Source organism: Rhinoraja longicauda, chromosome 10 (genome assembly GCF_053455715.1).
Source record: "Rhinoraja longicauda isolate Sanriku21f chromosome 10, sRhiLon1.1, whole genome shotgun sequence".
NCBI classification, from domain to species: domain Eukaryota; kingdom Metazoa; phylum Chordata; class Chondrichthyes; order Rajiformes; family Arhynchobatidae; genus Rhinoraja; species Rhinoraja longicauda.
In genome coordinates this window covers 20,224,775-20,251,357 of record NC_135962.1, presented here as the reverse complement: position 1 = coordinate 20,251,357, position 26,583 = coordinate 20,224,775, and the positions used below count along the sequence as shown (strand labels likewise).

The 26,583-nt window shown below is 39.5% G+C and overlaps 3 protein-coding genes across 6 annotated transcripts in view; 1 reads left to right on the top strand and 2 right to left on the bottom strand.

Moving 5' to 3' along the window:
- The window catches only part of zfyve26 (zinc finger, FYVE domain containing 26), an 80,338-nt gene extending 70,858 nt beyond the window's left edge, over window positions 1-9,480 (bottom strand). For all 3 annotated transcript variants that reach the window (XM_078406341.1, XM_078406342.1, XM_078406343.1), the window contains exons 1-6: window positions 9,348-9,480; window positions 5,893-6,181; window positions 2,766-2,844; window positions 2,246-2,335; window positions 1,417-1,972; window positions 270-382 (exon numbers count right to left, since the gene is read on the bottom strand). In XM_078406341.1, coding sequence (XP_078262467.1) covers window positions 270-382; window positions 1,417-1,972; window positions 2,246-2,335; window positions 2,766-2,844; window positions 5,893-6,134 — 1,080 coding nt within the window. In that variant the 5' untranslated portion in view covers window positions 6,135-6,181; window positions 9,348-9,480. The remainder of the gene's footprint in view (window positions 1-269; window positions 383-1,416; window positions 1,973-2,245; window positions 2,336-2,765; window positions 2,845-5,892; window positions 6,182-9,347) is intronic.
- An 89-nt stretch (window positions 9,481-9,569) lies between these two features.
- Window positions 9,570-26,583, top strand: part of LOC144597258 (galectin-related protein A) — a 32,944-nt gene continuing 15,930 nt past the window's right edge. Inside the window, exon 1 of one of the 2 annotated variants that reach the window (XM_078406363.1) lies at window positions 9,570-9,737. The gene's annotated coding sequence lies outside the window, so the exon portion shown is untranslated. Of the gene's footprint in view, window positions 9,738-10,138; window positions 10,305-26,583 lie in introns of those variants that run through there. The other variant, XM_078406364.1, reaches the window with a different exon arrangement.
- plek2 (pleckstrin 2) overlaps window positions 14,507-26,583 on the bottom strand; it is a 59,772-nt gene continuing 47,695 nt past the window's right edge. The window contains exon 10 of the mRNA XM_078406348.1: window positions 14,507-14,627. The gene's annotated coding sequence lies outside the window, so the exon portion shown is untranslated. The remainder of the gene's footprint in view (window positions 14,628-26,583) is intronic.

Below are 26,583 nucleotides of genomic sequence, written 5' to 3'. Positions count from 1 at the left end.
AATCCACACCGTCCATCCACAACCCGTTCACACTTATTCTGTGTTAACCCACTTTCTCATCCATGCCCTTCACACCAGGGGAATTTACAGAGGAATTAACCTACAGGAGTTTATAGTTGCACAAAATCTGTACACTTTTATTGTTAATAAAAGTTTAGAGATAATTGATGCTTGGTGAACATTTTAAGAATCGTTCCTATATTCATTATTAACTAACTGATTCAAATATCAGTATCAATGCTTCCCATTGATTTACTCCCAATACATACCAGAACTTGTTCCAGAAAGTGCTTACTATGGCTTGTGCTGTAGAAATATGCTGCCTTCCAGACAGGAGGTTCCTCTGAGTCTGTAAACAATGCGAGAATAACCCTTTCAGCTTCTAAAAGTTCATAAGAAACAAAAAATATATATATATTAAAAATGAAAACAAAGTTCACATTATGTGATGAATCTCACACATACACACTGCCATACCCCTCCATCCACACACACCTGCTCTCAGGTACCTTCCAATAGCAAACTTGAAAGGGGCATCTATATTGGCCATAGCAACTTAATAGAGCATTGACTTTCACTGCAAAGTCATTCCTCCATACTTAAGAATTCCTGCCAAGTAGATTGAATAACTATTTTTATTAAAAAAGGTAGGCCCAGAATAATTAAATATTTCAAATAAGTTTATAAATAACTTCTTCGGTATTAATATCAAACTGTGTCATTTCACATTTCCTTCAGATACACAACAGAAGATGAAAAAAGTAAGAGTATTTTTCAGGCCTCATTCTTTATTATATCTACTGGCTAATGAAAATGTAATGGCAGAATACAAGATGGTCACTGTTCAGGGTAAAGCATGGAGCAGCCCCCATTATAAATGTTAAAATTATGCTGTTGTAATAACATATAATAGAGGCCAAGTAAGTACAAAGGTGAACCCTTGGTCAATGATAAATTAGTTTATTTTAATCAGATTAATTAAGAAATGTGTTTAAATTGGCCCTGTTAGTTTAAAAAAAGGTTAATTGGATATTACATTTGCCTTAACTATATTCCTGTTGCTAGAAAAGTGTACACAAGGACATCATTGTGTTCTGAGGGAAGCTTGTTATTTCTATAACCTAAGATAAACACAAAGTGCTGGGGCAACTCAGTGGGTCTTGCAGCATCTCTGGGTGACGTTTCATGTCGGGACCCTACTTCATTTCTATAACCTCATAACTTAAAGAAATGCCACCTGGGCAAAGCAAAATAAAGCTGCTAACATTCACATTCATCAAAAAAGGAAAAAGTAGGAATGAGAGGTAACATGAAAGAAAACCTTTTACTTATAAACCATTAGCTTAAATAGGAGAAAAGGAAACCAAAATGCAGTTATTTCTGTTAGTGAGCGCCTGAAGAATGATGAAAAGTTACCTCTGTCAGGTGAGATTTGTGCAACTAATTTCTCTTTACTCTTCTCAATGGCTGCAGCACTATATAAACAGATCAGAGTCTGGTTATGTTTTCCCAGCATATAGCCAAGTAGGTGATCCTCATTCAGTCCATATTCTGTTGCACAACAAGCACTGTAGAGTTTCACACACAACTGTCGAATTTCAACAGCCTGCCTTTCCACATCAAAAGAAAGCACAGAAATTACAGAATAAATTTGGTCTGCGGTCAACTCATGCATGTCCACGTCAGATCCATCCACGACTTCTCCCTGGCATGCTTCCTTCAAGGAACAGAGAGCAGAATGGAGAAACTCAACAAATAGTTTCTGTAATGCATGGTTGTATTCCACAGCAGAATTGGTGCTGCCTTCCACCAGAAGATAACTAATCACAGCCTGCACCAGTTGAGGGTTCCTGGATAAAAGGTTATATAAAGAGGAGAATGCTTCAGAACTTAGTTTGTGCCGACTGTAGTCCACTTTTTTCTCAATCACCAGATGAGGGTTATGGCAGTTTAAAAAAATATCATGGAGCTCCTGCACAGAAAAAAATGACAGATTATTAGCAAGACAAAAAATTTCATCAATAACTAAGTCATACATCATCTCAAGAACATTACCAAAAATCAAACATGCCAATAAGACTAAAGTTGCCAAATAATATTTTACCTACTTAATTCCATTACCCGTACCTGTACTCAACCCACACAGCAATATTACATAAAGAAATTAAAGTTGAATAACAGTTGACAGGCAAGTCAGAAAACTATAACATTTAAAAGAATCACTGAAATCATTTAGATACATCACCTGTATTACATCTTGTGAGACCTGTGGTTGTAGAAGTTCCAGTAGCAAAAAAAATCCAATCTCTCTCTTTATAAATGGCGGTAACGATATCTGATGCAAAACAAATATTAGTATTTTAGAATAAGGCAATCTTTGGGTAGCACAGAGGCACAGCTTGTAAAGCTGCTGCCTCACACTGTCAGAGACCCGGGTTCAATCCTAACCTTGGGTGCTGTCTGGGCAGAGTTTGCATGTTCTCCCTGTGATCGCGTAGGTATCCTCTAGGTTCTCCCCACAGCCCAAAGGCGGGCGGGTTTGTAGGTTAATTGGTTTCTGTAATCAGCCAATAGTGTGTAAGGAGTGCGTGCAAAAGTGGGATAACATAAAACTAGTGTGAACGGGTGGTCGATGGTCGATGTATTAGGGAAATCCGTAAGAAGGAAAAATAACTAAATTAATTGCAAAGAAGGTGTTATCTGGAAATGAATGCACAAAAGTACTGATATTACAACATTTATAGAATCACTAAGTACCTATTTACCTGATCACGTGACCACCACAATTCTAGCTCCAACAGCCACAGCCAGGCAAGGCAATGAGGACTTGAAACCGATTCCCATCTGCAAATAAACGACCTCTTAGAGAGCAAGCAAGATAAATTTCAAGCGTAACAAAAAATTAAATGTATTATTTATAAGACAGTTACAATGTTTTGTTCAAACTAGTTTTGAAATATTTAGGAACAATGAACTGCAGTTGCTGCTTTACAAAAAAATAAGACACAAAGTGCTGCAGTAACTCAGCAAGTCTTGCAGCATTCCTGGAAAACGCGGATATGTGATGTTTTGTGTTGGGACCCTGCTTCAGGCTAAAATATTTAGTCTTCTGAGGGGTGGATAAAGCAAAAATACAAAACAGTTTATAAAGTGTTTTAGTCTCCTGTAATATTATGCCACAAAGAACTAAATTATATAGATCAGGAACAACCATTGGATGAGCTATATTTGCTAATCTGTCTGATAACTCAATCCATGGCTCCGAGAAAGTAAAATTCAAACAGTCTCTGTACCTGTTTAGTACTCCATAATAGATGTGCATGAATTCATGTTGAGCAAGGGCAAATTTACACATGTTCCATGCTGACTGCTCCATGCTCAGCCCACTAACATCTGCTGCATTAGTGCAGCACCCTTACTAACTCAAGTAACAATAATTTCAGGAAAGAGCAAGGAGGAAAAAAAAATACAGATTATATTTTATTGTCCTTGATGCAGCACACAAATATCCCAGCCTACAGATTAAATATTTCCGTGGGCATTATCAATTTAACCAACAATATTTAAAAAAAATTATAATTGCAGTTCCTTTTGTTTTGATGAATTGTAATAATGATCTGCAACTGTGCCTGTTGACAACCATTTTTTTCACATCCCAAAAGTAATCAAAGGAAGGGGACAATGAGCAGGTGGGTGCCCACAGGGAGAAATTGGAAGGAATGTGGTGGATACAGACCTAGGCCTATGGAGATACCTAATGAAGCGATACACTAAAAATTGGTCCCTGGCCCTGTGATAATCACTAGCGAGCCAGTGATGAGTTGAAAGGCTGAGAAAACTGCAGATCTGGAGGTAGACAGGAGGGCTGACCTTCAGGGGATATGGGCCTCATGAATGAATGAATAAGTTTATTGGCCAAGTATGAGCAGATACAAGGAATGTGCCTTGGTGCTCCGCTCACAAATGACAACACAACCATAGTTAACAATTAAGAATAATGCATAAACACATCAAAACAATAAGGATACAACATTACGATCTAAACATGTGGGTGAAAATAAACCAGAGCAAAAAAGAAACTACAGACTTTGGTTATTGAGCAGAACTACCAATTGTGGGGGAAAAAAGCTATTTTTATGTCTGGCTGTGGCTGCTTTGACAGTCCGGAGTCGTCTTCCAGAGGGAAATGCTTCAAAGGGTTTGTGGCCAGGGTGAGAGGGGTCAGAGATGATCTTGCCCGCTCGCTTCCTGACCCTTGCAGTGTACAGTTCGTCAGTGAGGAAGAATGCAGCCAACAACCTTCTCAGCTGTGCGAACGATCCGTTGCAGCCTCCGGATGTCGTGCTTGGTGGCTGAGCCAAACCAGACCATGATGGAAAAGCTGAGGACGGACTCAATGATAGCAGTATAGAATTGGACCATCATTGTCTGCGGCAGATTGTGTTTCCTCAGTTGCCGCAGGAAGTACATTCTCTGTTGGGCTTTTTTAACTATGGGGTCGATGGTGGCCCCCCATTTAAGGTCCCTGGAGATGATGGTTCCAAGGAACTTAAATGACTCCACAGATGTGACTATGGTGTTGTTAATGGTGAGTGGGGGGAGGGGAGGGGGAGCTCTTCAAAAGTCTACAATTAGTTGTGGGACTAATTGTTATTCCTATTCTCATGGGAGAATAGGTGGGAAATCCACGTAAATTAAAAATGCATTCTATAATAAAGTTCTTGAAAGTACAACGGTAAAGATGAAGTAATTTGTGTGGGATATTGTTTGAATAGTTTGTACTTTGGACAACCAATTGAAGAAACATTTCCTAAAATGAAACTAAAGATGGAAGACCGAGGAAAAACTTTCCCTTATGTGATTTAAAAATAATAATTAAGTAGTGCATTCTAAGGAAAAATGGATCAGAGAAAACCCTTGTTAAAATGGACCACGGGTGGGGAATAATATCAGTTATTGCCAATTGCCCACTACAACCGAGTAAGGGATCCGCTCCAACCATCACTCTGTGAAACAACGAGCTGTTTTCAAATAAAGTTACTTTTAACAGCTAAAAATTGTGCAAGCTAAAAATACTAAAGGCTGTTTGTTACGTTGTTTAATAGTTAAGTGCCCATCAAGCAATTGCATGACAATTTCAATGCCTTGTCAATTTCAAAAGCCTTCGCAGCCTGTGTTCATAAACTAGAGGCCTGTGTTCATAAAAACAGTCCTGAAATCCATTATAAATCGATCAGCAATAATGAGGGTTTACTGTGTTTAAATATGTTTTGCTTGAGGAGTCAATGATGGGAGTTAGAAATTTAAGATCATCAGCAAAAGTAGGAAGAAATGCAAGGAGAAATCTCCTCATAAAGAATAGATTTTGAGTTCCATGTTTTGCCACAGGGGTTAATTGAGGCAAAGCCAATTCTTCATCACTGTCTGAACCAGGAATGTCGCCTGCCCATTTCCTCCATTGTTGTTGCCTGCCCAGCTGGGTTTCTCTGTCACTGTGTTTTGCTCAAGATCCCACCATCTGCAATTTCTTCCACTTCTTTTCTTCTTTTGCCTGAGTATTTAAAAAGTTACATTGCCCCATATAGAAAGGTACAAGTGGATTTATGGTGAACTCAAATATGCGCATTAATGTATTGCAATGAGGCAAGAATGAGAGAGAAATATTGTGTGGAGAATTAAAAAAACTATAGACCTATTGGGCAATATAGACAGCTTCTATGGTATAAATTTCTTCTTAGTTTTTGGAGAAACTTGATATGCATTTAAAGCAAAAAAAGACATGGGACAATGTTTTTTTTAAAAATTAAACAAGATGGTCATTTTTAGTTTGTTCCATTACATCCCTATGCTGTAAATTTATATGGTTCCAACAAATTCCCTCAAAGTACTCACAACAATTTGTGTGGACAGGCAACAATTGCCTGGAGGATTTCTTTCACTTGTTCAGCACCACCTCCTTTCCACTGCTTTAACTGGGGCATACAAGCTTGCGCGAGGGCCCAGTGTCCCTGCCGCAAATGCTCCCTGAAGAACACAAACAGCCTCTCCAATGAATCCTCTTCCTCTCTTCCAAATGGATGCATTTCCATAATCCTCATCCTGGTGGGTAAGTTTGATGAAGATCTCTCCATCATAGAAGTACTCTGTACTGGAGACTTATACAGCACTTAAGATGCACCATCTGTAAATAAGAAATGTTCATCAAAATCAGTCTACTAGGATGATAGCTATAACTGTTGTTGTTATGCACAATGCTAAGCACAAAAGATTCAGCCACCTAAATTTTGCATTGTTGATTTTAATTACTCTACCAATGGCACCCATTATTTCAGTGCCTGTTTCATTCATTTGAAAGCTGTTATAGCTATTTCTTCTCCATGCCTTCCACTATGCCATGCAAAAGTGCCCCTCACAAAGTGCCAATTTACAGAAATTGAGGATTTAGTGATTTAAATTTTCATATTGAACTCTGTATCATGTGTATCGAATTGAAACTGAGAAATTAACGTAATTTTATTTTAAATAATAAAAGCACGGACAGATTTAACACTGATAATATTAAGGAAGAGCTCATTTGTATTCTTTGAAATTTTAAGACAATGACAGTTGGGGTTTTCTCCTATGATACGATTCCAAAATAATTATAATTTTGCATGATTTCTAACATGGCGTCACTTGGCCAGCGGCTACAATTCAAAAATCATCTTGATCTCACACTAAATGGACTCTAGAGGGGCACTCATTTTGCTTTTGCCAAAACATATTCAAAACTACCTTATATTAATAAATAATCTGGTGAATAATACCATAATATAAAATAAACTATGGAACAACAACATTTCAAAATTTAAGAATGTCGACTCAACATACTTTGAGCTGGTTGCAAGTGTCCCGTAACCATTACCCACACCAAACTTTCAGTTCTCTCAATTTCATGCTCCTTCATATTATTTTTAAATAAAATCAGTTCCCCATTTTCTACCCACAACATTGAAATGTTAAAATCAAATGAAAAACCAGGGACTACAAACCAAATTCAATGGAACTAAAAATCTGGCATTTATCGTATTACACGTTATAGTTTACCATTCAGTCCCATCAGAAACTCACTGTGCAACTCAGAACTAAATTCCTTCAAGTGTGCCAAATTGGATTTTGCTCAGATCAATCATTGAAATTGTTTCTCGGCCTACTGGGCAACCCAAGGAGAATTACTGATTGACCAACAGCTAATTCATAAATTTACCATACCCTCCAGATGAAGTAATTTCAACAATCACAAATTATTTTACCCTATTTGCACTGTTAAGAATACAAATCCTTATCAGGTTACTTGTTAGCTTTCAACTTTAGTGTACAATGAAATCAGGTGAATGAGATGTTTTTGTTTTTTCTCAATAATAATGATTTAGTCAGACACTAGTACATAGAATCATTGAAATACTTGATTTTGTGTTTGCTGCCATTTGGCCCAAGTCCATACGGCAAGTCCATCAGTCCAAATTCCTTTATTCTTTAATTAGCCCTGCAAATTATTTTCCATTAGCATCTTTCCAATTTATTTTTGAATGTCCTGCTTGACTCTACCATCATTATAAACTGCAAATTTGTGATTATACCAGCTTGTTTGTATACAATCATTCTGCCTTATACATCCCTGCCTCCATCGCCATATATTGTTAATTATTTGGGAGAATGTGGGAAAGCAGAGTTCTCAGTCCTGGTCAGTGTCTTAATAAAACAATGCAGCCTCCATTCTGCCAATAAATGCACAGGGCTTGATTGCCATTTTTTGGAGCTGCACTTGAAGTGCTGGCCATCATTCACTGCCTGGCCATTCATTCTAGCAAGGTCTTGACCAAAGATACTAGAGGAGCAAGATGAACCACTCCGTTGAAATCGCGTATACTGCAGTGTAGTAGGCAAAGGAGCAGAACTTCCACCATTTTAGTAGGCAAAACCCGTCGTTCACTATGCCTCTCGCAGTGTAATCAGTGTTGTGGGGGAACTATGTGTGATGATGCCATTAAAATGCAGAAAATATCTCATCTACCAACTAACATTTTTTTGTTATTTTTTATTTTTTAATGTTTTCCCCCTGCTTAATTTCTCTGATTTTATTATTTCTTACTGGTTTTGCCCATTTCCTTCCCATCCTTCCTCCCCAGCCCCATCTTTTGCACAGTTTCCCTTGTATTGCTCAAACACACACTCTGCACAAATTTAACTTATTATTATATATATTAATGTGTTTTTATGTGTGTATATTTGTGTGTGAGAGGCAAGATAGAGGTAAATAGATCTCAAAGTTCCTTCTCATGGCTCAGAAGCAACTTTGATTTAAAGCAACGCTCTATTTCTCACTTCATCTTACATTCTCACATGATGTACATGAACCAAAAAGGCCTTCGACCTTTATATAATTATTTGTTTTGCAACCTTTTTCTTTCAATCTCTTTCACTCTCTCTATATATATATATATACACACGCACACATGCATATATGTATATATAAAGAGAGTGAAAGAGATGGAAAGAAAAAGGTTGCAAAACAAATAATTAGAGGAAATCACAAGAAACTATATATATTATATATATATGCATATATATATATAATCAGTAGTGAAATCAGTCATGCACACTTCTAAGCACATGGTTTTCCCTATCCTGATCACTGTTCTCTCACATACATTTCATTAGGGCCTACCCATACACATTTGCAATCAGTGACATCAAACTTATTTCCAGAAATCCTAATATTGTGAATAAAATAACTATGAACACATGTCAAGATATTTTTTCATTCTTTTCATTCTATATTAGTGTAATCAAATGTAATGCATACATACCTACAGATACAGAAGTGCTAGCTTTAGACATGAATAATGTACATTACTACCATAGTTTAGTTTTGAATTTAACATCTCAACGTCGCAGTAGTGTCAATATTTGCTGCACTAATTAAAGCCTCATCGTCAAAGTTTGAAACTGGTTAGGAGAAAAAGGGAGATGCATAATTGGAAAAGTAGATTTGCAAACAATTAAATTTGTGAGTTTATGTTGTCAGAATTTATAGGGATAACCGAGTAGTTTTAATCACTGAGCCAGAGTGCATGACTTTATTGAGCTCATTGTTAATTCTCTTGTTTTCTAGCCACAGGCTCGGGACTTCAGATCGTCCCTAAACAGCAGAGAGGTGGGAACCTGGTCTGTACCGACCCCTCTATCTGTACCGACCCCTCTATCTGCCCCCCCCTCTATCTGCCCCCCCCTCTATCTGCCCGCCCCCCGCCCTTTCCTCTGCGAAACTGCCAGCCTGGGCCAGTTCCAGTTCCCACAAGCCTTACTTTCGTGGCTCAGTAAGGCAGAGTGGCTCTCCTCCAGCCTTCCTTCCTTCCCTCCGCCGGTCCGATCCCGTGTTTGAAGGGCCATCCAGTGCGGCTACCAGTCACTCGCCCACATCCTCACCAGCCATGGCCGTCAACGCAGCGAAGCGCGTCACGTGACGCAAGCGGCGTCGGTCACCTGACGGCTCCCGGGCCGGGTCACAGGTCGCGCGGTTCCCATGGAAGCGGGAGCGCACTCGCGTCACTGGAGGCAGAGCAGCGCAATCCCGGCCTTCGTGGGGCTTTACTCGCTGACAATAATTATTTCATTTGAGTCCCATTGAGTTTCATTGGCTGCGGAGTCAATTATCAAAAACAGATCTGTACCTTCAAAGAACCATAAACTGCAAGGTAGGGAATGAATGAACATGCCCTGTGGGGGGCAGATGCGATAGTGGCGTTTAAGAGATTTAAATAGGCATTAAATCTCTTTAAGATTGCAAGGACGTGCAAGGAATAGAGGGATATATTAAACATGTACAGGCAGATGACACCAGTTCAACGGCATCGTTTTCGGAGCAAACATTGTGGGCCGAAGGTCCTGTTCCCGTGCTGTACTTTTCTATGGAAGATAAACACAAAGGCTGGAGTAACTCACCGGGTCAGGCAGCATCTCTGGCGAAAAAGGATGGGTGACATTTTGGGTCGGGACCCTTCTGCATTGTCCCATCTTCGGTATAAACCAGCATCTGCAGTTCCTGTCTACACACTGTACTTTTGTTCTCTGTTCTCTCTGCCTCTGATGATCCCAAAGCCTTTCAGTGTATTTCAAAGTATTTGCCCTTGTGCTGTCGGTATTTTTATGGGAAACTGACAGGCAAATTTGTGTGCAACAATGTCCTGCAAACAACAATGTGATAATATCCAGATAATCTACGAGGATTTGAGAGACCTGTACTGGAGCCTACCAGGGAGAAGGTAATTCTGGATTTAGTGTGTAATGAACCGGATTTTAAAAGGGAACTCAAGATAAAGGAACCATTAGGAGGTAGTGACCATAATATGATAAATTGTAATCTGCAATTTGAGAGTGAGGAGGTAAAATCAGAAGTGTCAGTATTGCAGTTGAACAAAGGGGAGGCATGAGGGAGGAGCTGGCCAAAGTTGACTGGAAAGGGTCCCCAGCAGGGATAACAGTGGAACAGCAATGGCAGGAATATCTGGGAAAGAAACTATATATATATATATATATATATATATGCATATATATATATATATAATCAGTCATGCACACTTCTAAGCACATGGTTCTCCCTATCCTGATCACTGGTTCTGTCTCCACTAAGGAAGACACAAACAATCTCCCAGATGTACTATGGGACAGAGGATCTAGGGTGACGGAGGAACTGAAGGAAATCCACATTAGTCAGGAAATGGTGTTGGGAGACTGATGGGATTGAAGGCTGATAAATCCCCAGGGCCTGATGGTCTGCATCCCAGGGTACAAGGAGGTGGCTCTAGAAATCGTGAACGCATTGGTAATCATTTTCCAATGTTCTATAGATACTCGATCAGTTCCTGTGGATTGGAGGGTAACTAATGTTATCCCACTTTTCAAGAAAGGAGAGAGGGAGAAAGCAGGGAATTATAGACCAGTTAGCCTGACATCGGTGGTGGGGAAGATGGTGGAGTCAATTTTTAAACTTGTAATAGCAGCACATTTGGATAGCAGTAACAGGATCGGTCCAAGTCAGCATGGATTTACGAAGGGAAAATCTTGCTTGACTAATCTTTTGGAATTTATTGAGGATGTAACAAGTAATATGGATAAGGGAGGGTCAGTGGATGTAGTGTATCTGGACTTTCAGAAAGTCTTTGATAAGGTCCCACACAGGAGATTAGTGGGCAAAATTAGAGCACATGGTATTGGGGATAGGGTATTGACATGGATAGAAAATTGGTTGGGCGACAGGAAACAAAGAGTAGGGATTAACGGGTCCCTTTCAGAATGGCAGGTAGTGACTAGTGGGGTGCCGCAAGGCTCGGTGCTGGGACTGCAACTATTTACAATATAAATTATTTAGATGAAGGAATTAAAAGTAACATTAGCAAATTTGCAGATGACACAAAGCTGGGTGGCAGTGTGAACTATGAAGAGGATGCTATGAGGATGCAGGGTGACGTGGATGGGTTGGGTGAGTGGGTAGATGCATGGCAGATGCAGTATAATGTGGATAAATGTGAGCTTATCCACATTGGTGGCAAGAACAAAAAGGCAGATGGTGTCAGATGATATCTTAATGGTGTCAGATTAGGAAAAGGGGAAGTACAATGAGACCTGGTGTCCTTGTACATCAGTCATTGAAAGTAAGCACACAGGTATAGCAGGCAGTGAAGAAAGCTAATGGCATGTTGGCCTTCATAACGAGAGGATTTGAGTATAGGAGCAAAGAGGTCCTGTAGTTGTACAGGGCCCTGGTGAGACCACACCTGGAATATTGTGAATAGTGGGGTGCCGCAAGGTTTGGTCTCTGAATTTGAGGAAGGACATTCTTGCTATTGAGGGAGTGCAGCATAGGTTCACGAGGTTAATTATCTAGATTCACTGGAATTTAGAAGGATGAGAGGGGATCTTATAGAAACATACAAAATTATTAAGGGGTTGGACTTGCAAGATGCAGGAAACATGTTCCTGATGTTAGGGGAGTCCATAACCAGGGGCCACAGTTTAAGACTGGGTAAGAAAGGAAAGGAAAGATGTTCTTGCCTTAGAGGGAGTACAGAGAAGATTCACTAGATTGATTCCTGGGATGGCGGGACTTTCATAAGAAGAAAGACTGGATAGACTAGGCTTGTACTCGCTGGAATTTAGAAGACTGAGGGGGGATCTTATAGAAACATATAAAATTCTTAAGGGGTTGGAGAGGCTAGATGCGGGAAGATTGTTCCCGATGTTGGGGGAGTCCAGAACCAGGGGTCACAGCTTGAGGATAAGGGGGAAGTCTTTTAGGACCGAGATGAGAAAACATTTCTTCACACAGAGAGTGGTGAATCTGTGGAATTCTCTGCCACAGAAGGTAGTTGAGGCCAGTTCATTGGCTATATTTAAGAGGGAGTTAGATGTGGCCCTTTTTGCTAAAGGGATCAGGGGGTATGGAGAGAAGGCAGGTACAGGTTACTGAGCTGGATGATCAGCCATGATCATATTGAATGGCGGTGCAGGCTCGAAGGGCCGAATGGCCTACTCCTGCACCTATTTTCTATGTTTCTAATAAGGGGTAGGCCATTTAGAACTGAGATGAGGAAAAACTTTTTCACCCAAAGAGTTGTGAATTTGTGGAATTTTCTGCCTCAGAAGGCAGTGGAGGCCGATTCACTGGATGCATTCAAAAGAGAGTTAGAGCTCTTAGGGCTAGCGGAATCAAGGGATATGGGGAGAAGGCAGGAACAAGGTACTGATTGTGGATGATCAGCCATGATCACATTGAATGGTGATGCTGGCTCGAAGGGCCGAAAGGCCCACTCATGCACCTATTTTCTATGTATCTGTGTACCTTTTAATAAATGGCCAGGACTCAATGATAATACATCTAAAAAATTATATCATAGAATCTTTCACATCCATTTGACAGCAATCACGTTTAAAAGTCGGCACATTTGTAATGCGTCTCTTGTGTTGTCAGGCAACAGAGTATGGAATATCCAGCAGAAATCTTTTAAGTATCTTGAGTTCTTGACTTGGAATGTCCAGCAGAAAAGTGTGAATTAAGCTGTAAATTGTGAAAGGACTGATACCAGAAAATACATCTTAAAACATGCACATTTATACAGTGCCTTTTCCATGTATTCAGCAAATCCAAAACATTGAACAATTGTTGAAATATTTTTAGGTATTTTATTTTATTGCCCATTGAATCAACTACTGATATTGACCTTGAAAAAAGCTCCACAGAAAGCTTTACCATCTTTCTAAATTGCAGTAAAAGATTCAATTGACAGGCAGTAGGTAAGTGATCATAAAGCAGACTGAAGAAAGCACAAGTGATCAAGCAGGAGGTAAAAGGTTGGGAATAATGTCTCAAATTTTGTACTTAACTAGACCAAGTGGACCCGTGGGGCCCAAACCACTTCTGCATTGGGCCCAAACCACTCCTGCATTGGTGCAGCACCCTCTCCCCCTCCCCCCCTCCGTCCCCACCTCCCTCCCCCTCTCCCCTCTCCCCTCCCCCCTCCCCCTCCCACATCTCCTCTTCCCCTCCCCCCCACTCCATCCCTCTCAACCCCCCTTGTCCTCCCTCCTCCCCCACCCTCCCCCCTCCCTACCTCCCTCCTCCCCCCCTTACCTAGGAGATAGATTTAAACTTTAAAATGCGAATAACTTAAAAAATATAACACCGATTTCAATGAAACTTTTTCCATTAGCACCAAAGGGACGACGGTGAGTAAGGTGGGCCTAAAATTGTCGTGTTATCATGTACCATTTTGGCTGTAGTTCAGGAACAAACAAACAAACAAACGAGAGTTTTAGTATATAGATATTATATCGCGGACCCGGTGGGCCGAAGGACCTGTTTCTGCGCTGTATCTTTAAACTAAACTAAAAAATGGGCATACATATAAAACTAAAAAGTATCAAGAAGGGGGCATCGCCCAGATGGCGGGGTGCCTTGATGATAGATGCTACCTTCTTGAGGCAGCACCTCAAGTAGTTGCTTTTGATGGTGGGGGGTGCTATGTCCATGATGGATCTGGCTGAGTCCACATCTCTGCAGCTTTTTGTGTTCCTGTGTGTTGGAATTGCATTCTGTGTATTCAGTCTTCTCGAAGACAATCCTATCTCAACAACCTGGCAGAATCATTTGATTCTAATTATAACTACATAAGCTTCCTAAGACAACTGTTTATTTGCTGTACTTTTCCTTGATAAGACAAGTTTATGTCATATGGACAAGTGTAGTGAAGTATCGATACAATGAAAACCTTACAGCAGAATCACAGACACATAGATTTACAAAAAAAACAAATTATACATTAATTACACATAAAGGTCTATCTGCAAGACAGTAAAAATTAAAAAAAATTGCGTGCAATAAAATAAGACATTATTGCAAAATAAAATTTAGGAAAAAAATGCAGGTCCATGGTAGTGCAAGAGGTGGTCCATAGTGTTCTCTTGTCGAGGCAGAATTAGGTATGTCTGAAGAAGGGTTTGACCCAAAACATCACGTGCATTTTCTCCAGAAATGCCTCCTGGCCTAGTATTTTGTGCCTATCTTAGGGTTGTGCAAGTTGGTGCAAGACCTGATAGGTTTAAGATTAAGCAGTTAATATTTCAACATTACCCAAATCAAACAGACTCACACTACATCTTTCTATATCTTAGGAATATTAATCTGAATCATTGAAGATGATTCATTCTTTTGAGGGCAGCCTAAATTACAATTATAATTTGATATTTTGTTTCAGTGAGTTGTGCTTTTGCAAAAAAAAAAATTGTATTGATTGCACTGTTTCTGTATATTTCAGTGTTACTCTTTATACCACTTAGTAGTTTATTTAATTTATGTTTTTTATTTTAGTTGTATTTTTTTGAAAAAGCAATGTTTTATTTTGCTGTTAAAATGTTGGTGCCCCTTTAACATTGGTCATTGATTAGAAATCCACAACCTCTGTTCAGGGGGTCAACGGACCGTGGAAGGCTGCAGCTCAAAATTTTTGTCTTGTCCAGCAGCACTACCAGCTACTTCCCTATGCTTTTCTCCCAGGGGAGCCTGTACCATAGGACTCTAGGAATTGCAGTTGCTGGTGAATAAACAAGAAGACACAGTCCTTGAAAATTTCATCTGGTCCGGGTCCAGGAAGCCACCCAAAGTCTTGTCGGTCGGCAGGTCTAGTAATCTGCTCAAAGCCTCATCGATTTAACCAGGAGGGAGCTGGAGATGCCGGATGTGAGGCGTATGAGCAGGTAGGAGGGTGAACCAGGGTTATGCCTCCAGCGCCTTAAAGGTAAGGTGCAGGAGGTGCTCCCGGGGCACAAAGATGATGAGAAGAGGAGAGGGACATTGGTTCGCGCTAACTGCTCCAGTACATCAAGCGCGCGGGCCGATCGGACTTTGGACTTTGAATAATGGCGTCAAAATTGACGGCACCCGCATGTGTAATATATGCAAAAAGATATTCACTGTGTTGTTGCATATGTGACAAATAAAGCACTATTGACATAAACTACAGAAAGGATTGCTGACTTCCCATAACATTCATCATCCCTCTACCATTCATACTCGCCCCCCAACTCTGACGTGATATACATGCTATCTCAATTTTCCACAGATCTTAAAATAACTATTTTAACTACCTTCCCATTCCCAGAGGTCAGACTATCACGGCACCTCCTTTGTCACGGGTTTAATAACAATGTTAGGATGGTTGCTGAGTGAGCGAAGGGCTGGGCATTCAGAGAGGATGAAGTTGGAGTGTCTGAGGGGAATAGAGAAGTCAAGACAGTTGATGTCGCACTGGTAGTTGGAAATCAAAAGGTCCAGACAGGGCAGACGTCTGGCACCAGGGGTCCATGAGGGGGGGAAATGTTGGAGATTATTGAGATCATCACTGGTAGATGAGGACTCCTTCCCACATAAAAAGCCCTTGAAGCAAAGGCATTGGAAGCAGAGCTCTAGATCATGGCAGGCTTATATGGATACTGGATTGTCTATGACTAACATGTTTTCCAAAAGCCAAATAGCATAACAGCAATCTTGGTCTTAGCTCATCAATCAAAATCTCCTCTTGGGAAACATGATGGATAATGAGGCAAGGTTAACCATATATTGGAAAACTAAATCTCAAATAATCAATGTATCAATAGGTAACTGTTGTCTGAAAATCATTTCAATACTTCACACAGACGCCAATGAAAAAATGTTATATTGCCTAAGATGAAAGTAGTACCTGTTTAAACTGAGTAGTGGTGAAACATGTAATCCTGTCAGTCATGTCAAATGTTTTGGGAAAGGCCACAGTGGGAGCATTTAATAATTATTTTTAGTTATGAAGTTTCTTTTTGGCCAAACACACTTGATATCTTGCCAAAAAGAATGGAAACATTTAGCATTACTATAATTGGAAGTAAATATTTTTAAAAGCAGCATTTTTAGACCAGAAATATTTCCTCCTGCAAAACAGCATGAGAACAACATTTGTTTTTGGTGTTTCTGCATTTAACTGAAAATAAATAATTGTGACTAACAACATTGTACTCTTATCAACATTTGGACTAGTGCCCATGAAAATATCTCAGGAAGTTGAGACAGCAAATTATACCATACTTTGTACCTTCTTACTTCTAGCATCTACTGAGAGGATCAATTCTCATCTATACTGCTTTGGCACAAATGAATGAATCAGATTATGTACGATACAAAGAAAAGTACCCTCTTTTGGACTCCCTTATAGCTTTTCCTTTGTCAAAAAATTGGTGGCAAATAAATTCCTGATTAATCTTGTGTCAACATGTCCTGACGTAGCTCTAACATTGTAAAAATAAGTATTCTTAACATGGAACAGTACAGCACAGGAACAGGCTTTTCTGGTCACAGTGTTTGTACCAAACATGATGCGAAGTTAAACTGATCTCATCTGCCTGTGCATGATCCATATCTCTCTATTCCCTGCACTTTTGTATGCCCATCTGAAAACCTCTTAAATGCCACTATTGTATCTGCCTCTGCCACCATCCCTGGCAATGCATTCTAGGAACCCAGTGCTTTCCATTAAACTTCCCCCCTCTCACCTTAAAGCTATACCGTCTATTGTTGGACATTTCCATCCTTGGAAAAAGGTTCTGACTGTCCACCCAATCTATGCTTCTCATAATTTAATATTGTTCTATCAAGTCTCCCCTCAACCTCTGACGTTCCAGAGAATACAATCCAATTTTATCCAACATCTCCCTATAGCTGAAACCCTCTAATCCAGGCAGCATTCTGGGGAAACCTCCTCTGCACTCTCTCCAAAGCCTCCACATCTTTCCTACAATGGGGCAAACAGAACTCCATGCAATTCTCTAAATGCGGCCTAACCAAAGTCCTATAGAACTACATCGTGACTTCTTCACTCTTATATTCAATGCCCCAGCAATGAAGGCAAGCATGCCTTCTTTGCCACCCTATCCAACGGCTACCACCTTCAGTGATGCATGAACAGACTCCAAGATCCCTCTGCACATCAACGGTGTTAAGGGTCTTGCCAATAACTGTATACTCTCCCTTTACATTCAACCTCCCAAGAACAACACCTCACACTTACTCAGGTTAAACTCCATCTGCCATTTCTCCACCCATTTCTGCAGCTGATCTGCCTCCCGCTGTATCTTCTGACCGCATGCCTCACTGTCCGCAACGCTTCCAATTTTGGTGTTGTCAGCAAACTTACTCACCAATCCATCTATATTTAAGTCCAGGTCATTTATATATATCACAAACAACAGAGGTCCCAGCACAGATACCTGCAGTACTCCACTGGTCACATATCTCCAGCCAGAATATCTACCTTCCACCACTCACCCTTCTACCTTCCACCAAATCCCCGTTCTTTTATGAATGAACTAGTTTTGAATCCATATGACCAAGTCATCGTGAATCCCGTACATCTTAATCTTCTGGATCAGCCTACCACGAGGGATCTTATCAAGAGCCCTACTAAAATCCATTTATACAACATTCACTAGCCTACCTTTATCAATCTCCTTCGTCACCTCCTCAAAAAACTCAATCAAATTAGTGAGACATGCTGACTATCCCTAATTAGCCCATTCTCTTCCAAATGGAAGTAAATCATATCTCGATGAATTCTCTCCAGTAGTTCCCTGCCACTGGCGTGAAGCTTTCTGGCCTATTGTTCCCTGGCTTCTCTCTACTGGCCTTCTTAAACATAGGAACAACATTGGCCATTCTCCAGTCCTGTGAGACCTCGCCTGTGGCTGGAGCAGAAACACAGATCCTCTTCACTACCCCCACAATTTTCTCTCTTGTCTTCCTCAATAACCTGGGATAAATCCCATCAGGCCTAGGGGACATCCACCTTAATGCTCTTCAAGCCTCAGCACCTCCTCCTTCGTAATCTCAAACTGCCCGAGCATATTTGTATTCTCCACACTGATCTTGCTGTCCTCCAAGCCCTTCTACTTGGTGAATACAGATGCAAAGCACTCATTTAGTACCTCACCTCTGACTCCAAGCATAGATTCCCTCCTTTATCCTTGAGAGGTCCTACCTTCTTCCTAGTCACCCTCTTATTTTGAATGTACATATGAAAAGCCTCGGGATTTTCCTAAATCTGACTCGCCAATGACATTTCATGGCCCCTTTTGATCCTTCTAATCACCCACTTGAGTTCTCACTTTATATTCCTCATATTCTTGTTTAAAAAAAGATACATATTTTTGATTGTGAGAAAAAGGCTGCGTATTTCTAGCGTTTTCTGTTTTATTTTGGATTCTGTTGCAAGGCGTAAACGTGAAACATAAATACATCTATTCTATTCATAAATGGTAACTGAACTGCCACATTTCCAGAATTTTCTAATTATATTTCAGATTTTTAATATATTTCTTCTCTTTGCACCATTTATTTAGATTTTATTTTTAAATAGTCAACCAGTTCTCAACTCTCTCCAAGGTTAAAAATATGCATCCTCCTTGAGTAGCTTCCTGTCTGCTGACAGCTGTCAAAATTTAAATTTGGACAGGAAGGAAAATTAATTCTAGTACTACTTAGTATTTAAGAAACATCTGTATTGTTTTTTTAGTTATCATTTTGTTTCTGAAAACACTAGCCCATGCCACAACAACATGTGTTTATACACCAACTTTAATGTAGAAAAATGTCTTAAATGATATCTTAAACGATGCTTTAAAGAACATCATCAAAAAATTGTGCCACACACGTTAGGGCAGATATCCAAATGTTAGGTCAAAGAAGAAGATTTAAATACCTTAAAGGAAGAAAGAGAGGCAAAGAGAGTGGTTAATGTCTGGATAGGGAATTTCAGACAAGATCCACACAGCTGAATACATGGCTGACATTCAAGTTGTGATTTATTAAGCGATGATCAGTAATGAGAAATCAGAAACCGTTATGAAGATGGAGCTATAACAGAATTTAAGGAACATCAAAGCCGCGGAGGGATTTAAAAACAAGTGTGAATATTTTAAAATCAATGTGTCATCTAATTGGGAGCCAAGCACAATGACACAGAACCAATATGAGTTACAATATGATTTTTGGGATGACCTCAAATTTACAGAACATAGAATAAGGGAAGCCAGCCATTCCTATTTAACGGTCAGGAAATAACAAAAGATTGGATGGATGTTTTAGCAGTTGATGAACTGAGCCAAATGTGTTTGAACAATGTCACACAAGTCTTAGTGACAGCAAAAATACATGGTTCAAAAATAAGCTAAGTGCACAATGCAACACCAAGGTTGTAAACCATGCTTTGAAAACTGAAAGGTGCACATGTTGGAAACCTGAAATAAAAACAGAAACTGCAGATACTCAGAAGATCAGGCAGCACCTGTGGAGAAAGAAATGGACCAGGTTCCCAGGTTAAATTCCTTGTCTTGAGTTCTGATGAATAGCCATTGACTTGAAACATCAGCTCTTTTTTTTCTGCCTGACCTGCTGAGTAATTCCAGCATTTTCTGTTTCAATATATAGTTTCAGGAGAATATCAGGAAGAGAGCAGGAATCAACAGGTAGGAGACAGGGTTTATGGTGAGGATAAATGACAGTGGCAGCAGTCTTCCTTGGACTTTGTTGGATAACATTTACTGGTAAACTGTTTGCATTTACTGTTATTAGGGATTGTAGCAATACTACATTCACATTCAGCCTGGAATATGGCCTGTTAAAATACATGACAGATTACATAAAGCACAAGCTCAAGAAAATAATAAACCATTTTAAATTAAATTCCAAATACTACATATTACTGCTGACTCTGGATAAATATAACATATGTTGCATTAATTAAACCGTACAACTCAGGGTGGTCTGAGAATTAATCACTGAACTGAGTTGAGTTAACTCATCACAGATGTGGTCAAAATAAGAGCACAGCGATTAGCCCTGATGTCATCAATTTTGTACTTTAAATCAGAGGAAATATTGATGCTTTTAACACATTTAAAACCAATCCTCCTTTATAGGCTATTTTAGGTGTTACATATTTTGAAAGCTGTGTTAATTATCAATAAATACACCGCAACTAAATTTTCCAATAACTGCTGTAGTCATTATTTCTGTGACTGTAAATGTATGATTTCTAGTTTGAGTCCTATTTCAGACCTCGAAAATGTGATCCGCAGGTGGGCATGAATCAGATGTTAGAACTGTTTATCAACAGAGTAATTTGGTCAAACTTTATTAAACAAAGAGACCAATTTCCAGTTAAAGTGAGAGAAGTAACTAATTCCAGCAAACCTAAAATGAGATAGTTTTACCACTATCAGTGGGAAAGAGAAGTCTTATAAATCTGGATGGAATAGAATATGATGATAATGTTCACATAGGGATATGAACACTCAAAATCTTTATCAAAGTTATTACTATTACAATAACAAGATGGAAAAAGTAATTTGTTTTAGAACATTTTGCAACTATTGATTAAAGTGAAGAAGTACAACAAACAATTTGTAGAACATAAACAAAGGAAGAAGGAATCGCACCAGAAGAACAGAAAGACCGCTTTGCTCTTCCTTTAAACTTAATAGTGAATTAATTGAATTTTGATGCAGAGATAAAACTGTCTTTGGTGCGTAAGAATAATAGATATGTTTGAAACAATGCAACAATCCATGTAAAGATAACACTGGTAAAAATCAGATGAGCAAACAGAATAGTTAAACTTAAGAAAGGCATGAAATATCAAAGTGACAAACAGCTGGGTAACATATGCAACTAAATGACACTGGGGAAAATTAGTATAATATCCTGGAAAAGATGATTTTGGCATGAGTATAAGAGCAAAATAGTGAGTAGTTAGGCACAGCATTAATTTGCAGGAGAGAGTTGTCAAAAAGATAGAGAATTAACTATCGTACAATAAGCTATCATTTATTGTTAGTTTAAATGGAGGATCTGCATCAGAAAATGCATCCACCTAGTCATTTGTCAAATGCTGACCAGTACTTTGAATTTTATTGTTTTTTTTTCTTGTCATGAGCTCTTATTCATTTTGCTTTAATTGTGGATTCGCATTTTTTTCATTCCGAGTTTAACAAAAATGTCAATTGTGCTAGAAAATAGCAGAAAATAGAGAGGTTGAACAACCTGAAGTGCTTGCTCTGCTACTGAGAAAAGCAATAGAAAAGTTGTCTATTTGCCCTTAAGTATTTTCCATTCCTGAAACACAGCAATTCTTATTTTTTTTAATGTTTGACTCTATATTACTGATACATTTACACCATCCATAAAGCATTAATGGCCAAATGATTCTTGCAACATTAACGGCACATGTCCCATTAATTTAATTGGAATTTTTGAAATAACATGGTTAACGGAACAACTTAACCCATGTATTTTGAGTGATCTAATTATCTTGTCTATCATAATCAAAGAACAAGAATGTTGAGAGAGATGGCAGTTAAAGGGCTTCATGAATCTTCTTTTGCATAAAATATTCCAATTATATTCCGAACAATGAAGTACAACAAAGTAAAAACTAATTAGACTCAAACAACAACCTGCATTTCTATGGGGAATTTAACATTGCAAATCCTCCCAATAGACATCACAGGATTATTCTTAGACAATTTGGAGAGATATTAGAATGGGTGAACAAAATGAAAATTCTCGCGTTAATAAGGTAACAAGTTCAAGATTCCCTCATTTATGTCCATAATTGTACAATGAATCTGAAATTCAGTTGGTATCAATCTCACCCTTGAATTAGAAGGCTGGGTAGAATATGGGTGGGTGGTGAATTAGACACCACTGCAGAAACCTTACGTTGACATTCCTCTGCGATGCAGAGAACATGCACAAAAAGAGGTGAGATTAAAGTGAATTTCAGCTCTCACAAGTGGATGCAAAAGTTATGATGGTCCTATTTTGAAGAGTGAGAAGCTAATCTCATGGTTTGTCCAACATTTTTCTCTTAGTCAACATCACTAAAATTGATCATCAACTTATCATTGTATAGTATTGCCATTGGTGGTCACTTGGTGTGATTGCTGTGCATCCTATATTACAGCATTGACTACACTTTAACAATCTTATTTTCTGCATATAAAGCACTTTCAGACATCCTTGGGTTACATAAATGCAAATATATCTTCATTTTTAAATCTCTTTTGTACATAGTTACCAAATATGTTAGCATGCAATAGTCTCAGCATTTTTGAACATTTTAATAAGACTAACAAGAGACTCGTATATATTCTCACTCATATCCTTAAGGTACCTCACGTGCATCCCATCTGGACCTGGTGCCTTGTAAACATTTAATGGTTTCAAGTTACTCCTTCACTGATCTCAATATTTAATGATTCCAGCGAGAAAGTTTGATTGGATCTAACATTTTATGTATAAAATTAGTTTTATACATCTGTTATTTCCTGATGCTCTCCTGTGTGAACTTTTTACCTAAAGTCTCCAGTAAAGGAACTTACTAATGTTTTGCATGCTACATATATCCTTGGATTCACTGACACTTTAATACTTTTCATTTTATTTGGTAAAACCAAGTGAACCCGTTGGGCCCAAACCTCTCCTCCATTGGTGCAGCACCCTCTCCTCCCCCACTCCCTTCTCCCCCACTCCCCTCTCCCCCCTCCCCTCCCCCTTCCTCCCCCCTCCCTCCCTCCCGTCCCCTCCCTCCCTCCTCGCCCTCCCTGCATTTGAATTTTGAAATTATTTCTCAAACATAATAAAATTAATTATTGGAGGCAATAAAGGCAAACACGATGAAATTTACAAATGTAAACTCTAGTTGTTTTACACAACACAAATAGTCATTTACAGGCATAAATTAAATATTAAAGCCAATCCAACCATAAACTCTGTTTCCTAGCCAATGGCTCTCCCTCCATTGCAATTTTTCAAAACTGTAACGCTAATGTGTGATCTTGGATGCTGAATTGACCGTTAAATCACACAGACCATTCATAATTAAAGCTAGTTGAATAGATAAAGGCAAACCAGTTGATGTGCTGTATCTGGATTTTCATTAGGCCTTCGACAAGAGGTTATTCTTACAATTTGAGCATGTGGGGTTTGAAATAATATATTTGTGTGAATTAGGATATAAAATCGAGAGAAGGAATAAACAGATCACTTTTGATTGGGAGCCTTTGACACACAGATCAGTACTATTGTCCCAGTTCACAATCATAATCAATTTAGATGACCAAGTATATTAAGCAGCTTTCCTGCTTGTACATGGCTAAGTGGTATGTGGGTGGTGTGGAAGATACAGCGAGGCTTTAGTAGATACTTGTGGGCTAAGCAAATGGAAGAGGGCATAGCAGATGGAACAAAATGTGTATGAAATGTGAAATCTTCACTTTTGTGGGGAAAAAAAAGAAAAAAGAGTAATATTAAAATGGTGATGGTGTTCAGAGGTACCTGGGTGATCTTATACATGAATCTCCACAAGTGAATATGAAAAGGCAGTAATCAGTTGGATTAAATGGTATCTTCAAGACCGATTGTTTAATTTTAATATTAATGCAGTCTACGGATGTGGCAATGAGGTAAATGATCAGCCACAATCTATTTAATGGCAGAGCAGGCCCGAGGAGCTGAATGGTCAACTACTTCTCTCATTCTGTGGCACAAATGATACATACTACTTAAAAGACAAAGTCTGAACATTGTCTAAGTCTTGCAATGAAAAACCATGAGTTGCCATGATCTGAGAATTTCTAGAGAGAATTGAAGATTATACATTAATCAGTGAACATCTGACCAAGTGATGGAGAGTCCCTCCTGTCCTCACCTTCCTCCCCATCAGCCATCGTATACAACAAATTATCCTCCAACATTTCCGTCACCTCCAACGGGATCCCACTACTGGCCACATTTTGCCATCTCCTCCCCTTTCTGCTTTCCGCAGAGACCGTTCCCTTCGTAACTCCCTAGTCCACTCGTCCCTTCCCACCCAAACCACCCCCTCCCCAGGTACTTTCCTCTGCGACCACAGGAGATGCCACACCTGTCCCTTTATCTCCCCCTCGACTCCATCCAAGGACCCAAACAGTCTTTCCAGGTGAGGCAGAGGTTCACCTGCACCTCCTCCAACCTCATCTAATGTATCCGCTGTTCCAGATATCAACTTCACTACATCGGCGAGACCAAGCACAGGCTTAGCGATTGTTTCGCTCAACACCTTCGATCAGTCTGTCTTAACCAATCTGATCTCCTGGTGGCTCAGCACTTCAACTCCCCCTCCCACTCCCAGTCTGACCTTTCTGTCATGGGCCTCCTCCATTGTCATAGTGAGGCCCAACGCAAATTGGAGGAACAGTATCCCATATTTCGCTTGGGCAGCTTACATCCCAGCGGTATGAACATTGATTTCTCTAACTTCAGATAGTTCCTCTGTCCCTCTCTTTCCCCTCCCCCTTCCCTGTTCTCCCACTTTCCTGTCTCCAACTACATCCTATCTTTGTCCCGCCCCTTCCCTGACATCAGTCTGAAGAAGGGTCTCGACCCAAAACGTCACCCATTCCTTCTCTCCTGAGATGCTGCCTGACCCGCTGAGTTACTCCAGCATTTTGTGTCTGACCAGGTGATGGTAAGTATGGGAAATTGTAAAATGTGACTGTTAGTTTGTCTATGTTAGGTGAGTATCTGGAGTTTTGTCTGGCAAAGGGACAGCATATCTCTACTTGTGAGTAGGAGGGCTTTACCGTTAATTAGGAAGGTATTAAGGGATATGGGCTAAACGTGGACAGGTGGAACTAGTGTACATGGGGCATTTTGGATGGCATGGGCAAGTTGGGCCCACGGGCCTGTTTCTATGCTCTATGACTCTATGTATGTCTCTGCCATCTAGTCAAACATAGATGGATCATCCAGTTTTATTCATTGTTTTGTCCACTATTTTTCAGTAATAAGGTATTTCTGAGTGGGTTGCTGGGTTATTTCAGAAGACTGTTAAGGACCACAATCTGCCCAAAAAATACAGTTGATTTCCTTCTTTTAAAGAGATAAAAATAAATGCATATGTGTGTATCTATGCCATAATTTTAAGATACAATTCCAGGTACTTGTGTTTGTATTCCATGTATTATCTTATTTAAATCACCCAGTTCCTTCTGAACGATTTGAATTTAACCGTCCAATTATTAGCTTTGCCCTCTGGATAGCAAGTACAATCATTTCATCACTATGTCAGTGTTATCCCTGTAACTTGTAGATGTGATTCTCCCATCAGTCTTCCGATCAGTTTGCATTATCTTGATTTCACCCAAAACTCTTGTCCTTATATTAACATAACCATCACTCTTCCGCCTGCTTAAGATGACTCCTGATATAGCACCTAAAATGCCCTGATTTTAACATTCACATTCAGTTTACAAAAATCTCCCCATGGACTAGCCAATCCATGTCTCATCTCAACTCGCAGCTCTGAACCCCCTGAAATATTTGTTCTTTTCCAATTCCACCCCTTGAAAAGTCTCCATTTAATTGCTCTATCATTGGTGAGCTGGTGATATGAAGTGCTCTAAATCACTCTGTCAGACTTTCTTCCTTTAAGGCTCTCGATAAAGTAATTTGTTAGTGCAACAGTTAAGTCCACAAATCTTTATAGATGGAATTATTTTGCCAATTGATGATTTCAGCAACAATGTCAGGTAAATATAAAACTCAGTGACACAAATTTAATTTTATTACTGCATCCACCAGGTTGAGGTGAACTAATCTTTAGACTTTAGAGATACAACGTGAAAACAGACCCTTCAGCCCACCGAGTCCGCGCCGTCCATCGTTCATGCGTACACTTAGCGTTATCTTACACGCTAGGGACAATTTACAGAAGCCAATTAACCTGCAAACCTGTCTTAGGGGTGTGGGAAGAAACCAGAGCCCAGAGAAACCCACGTGGTTACAGGGAGGTTATTTTAACAGTAAAGGTTGCGCAGATATCCATTGGAAATTAGAAGAGTGAAAGGCGACTTGGTTGAAACATTTAAATTCCTGAGGGATCTTGGCCAAGTGGATGTTTTCTATTGTCTGAGAATCAGGAACTA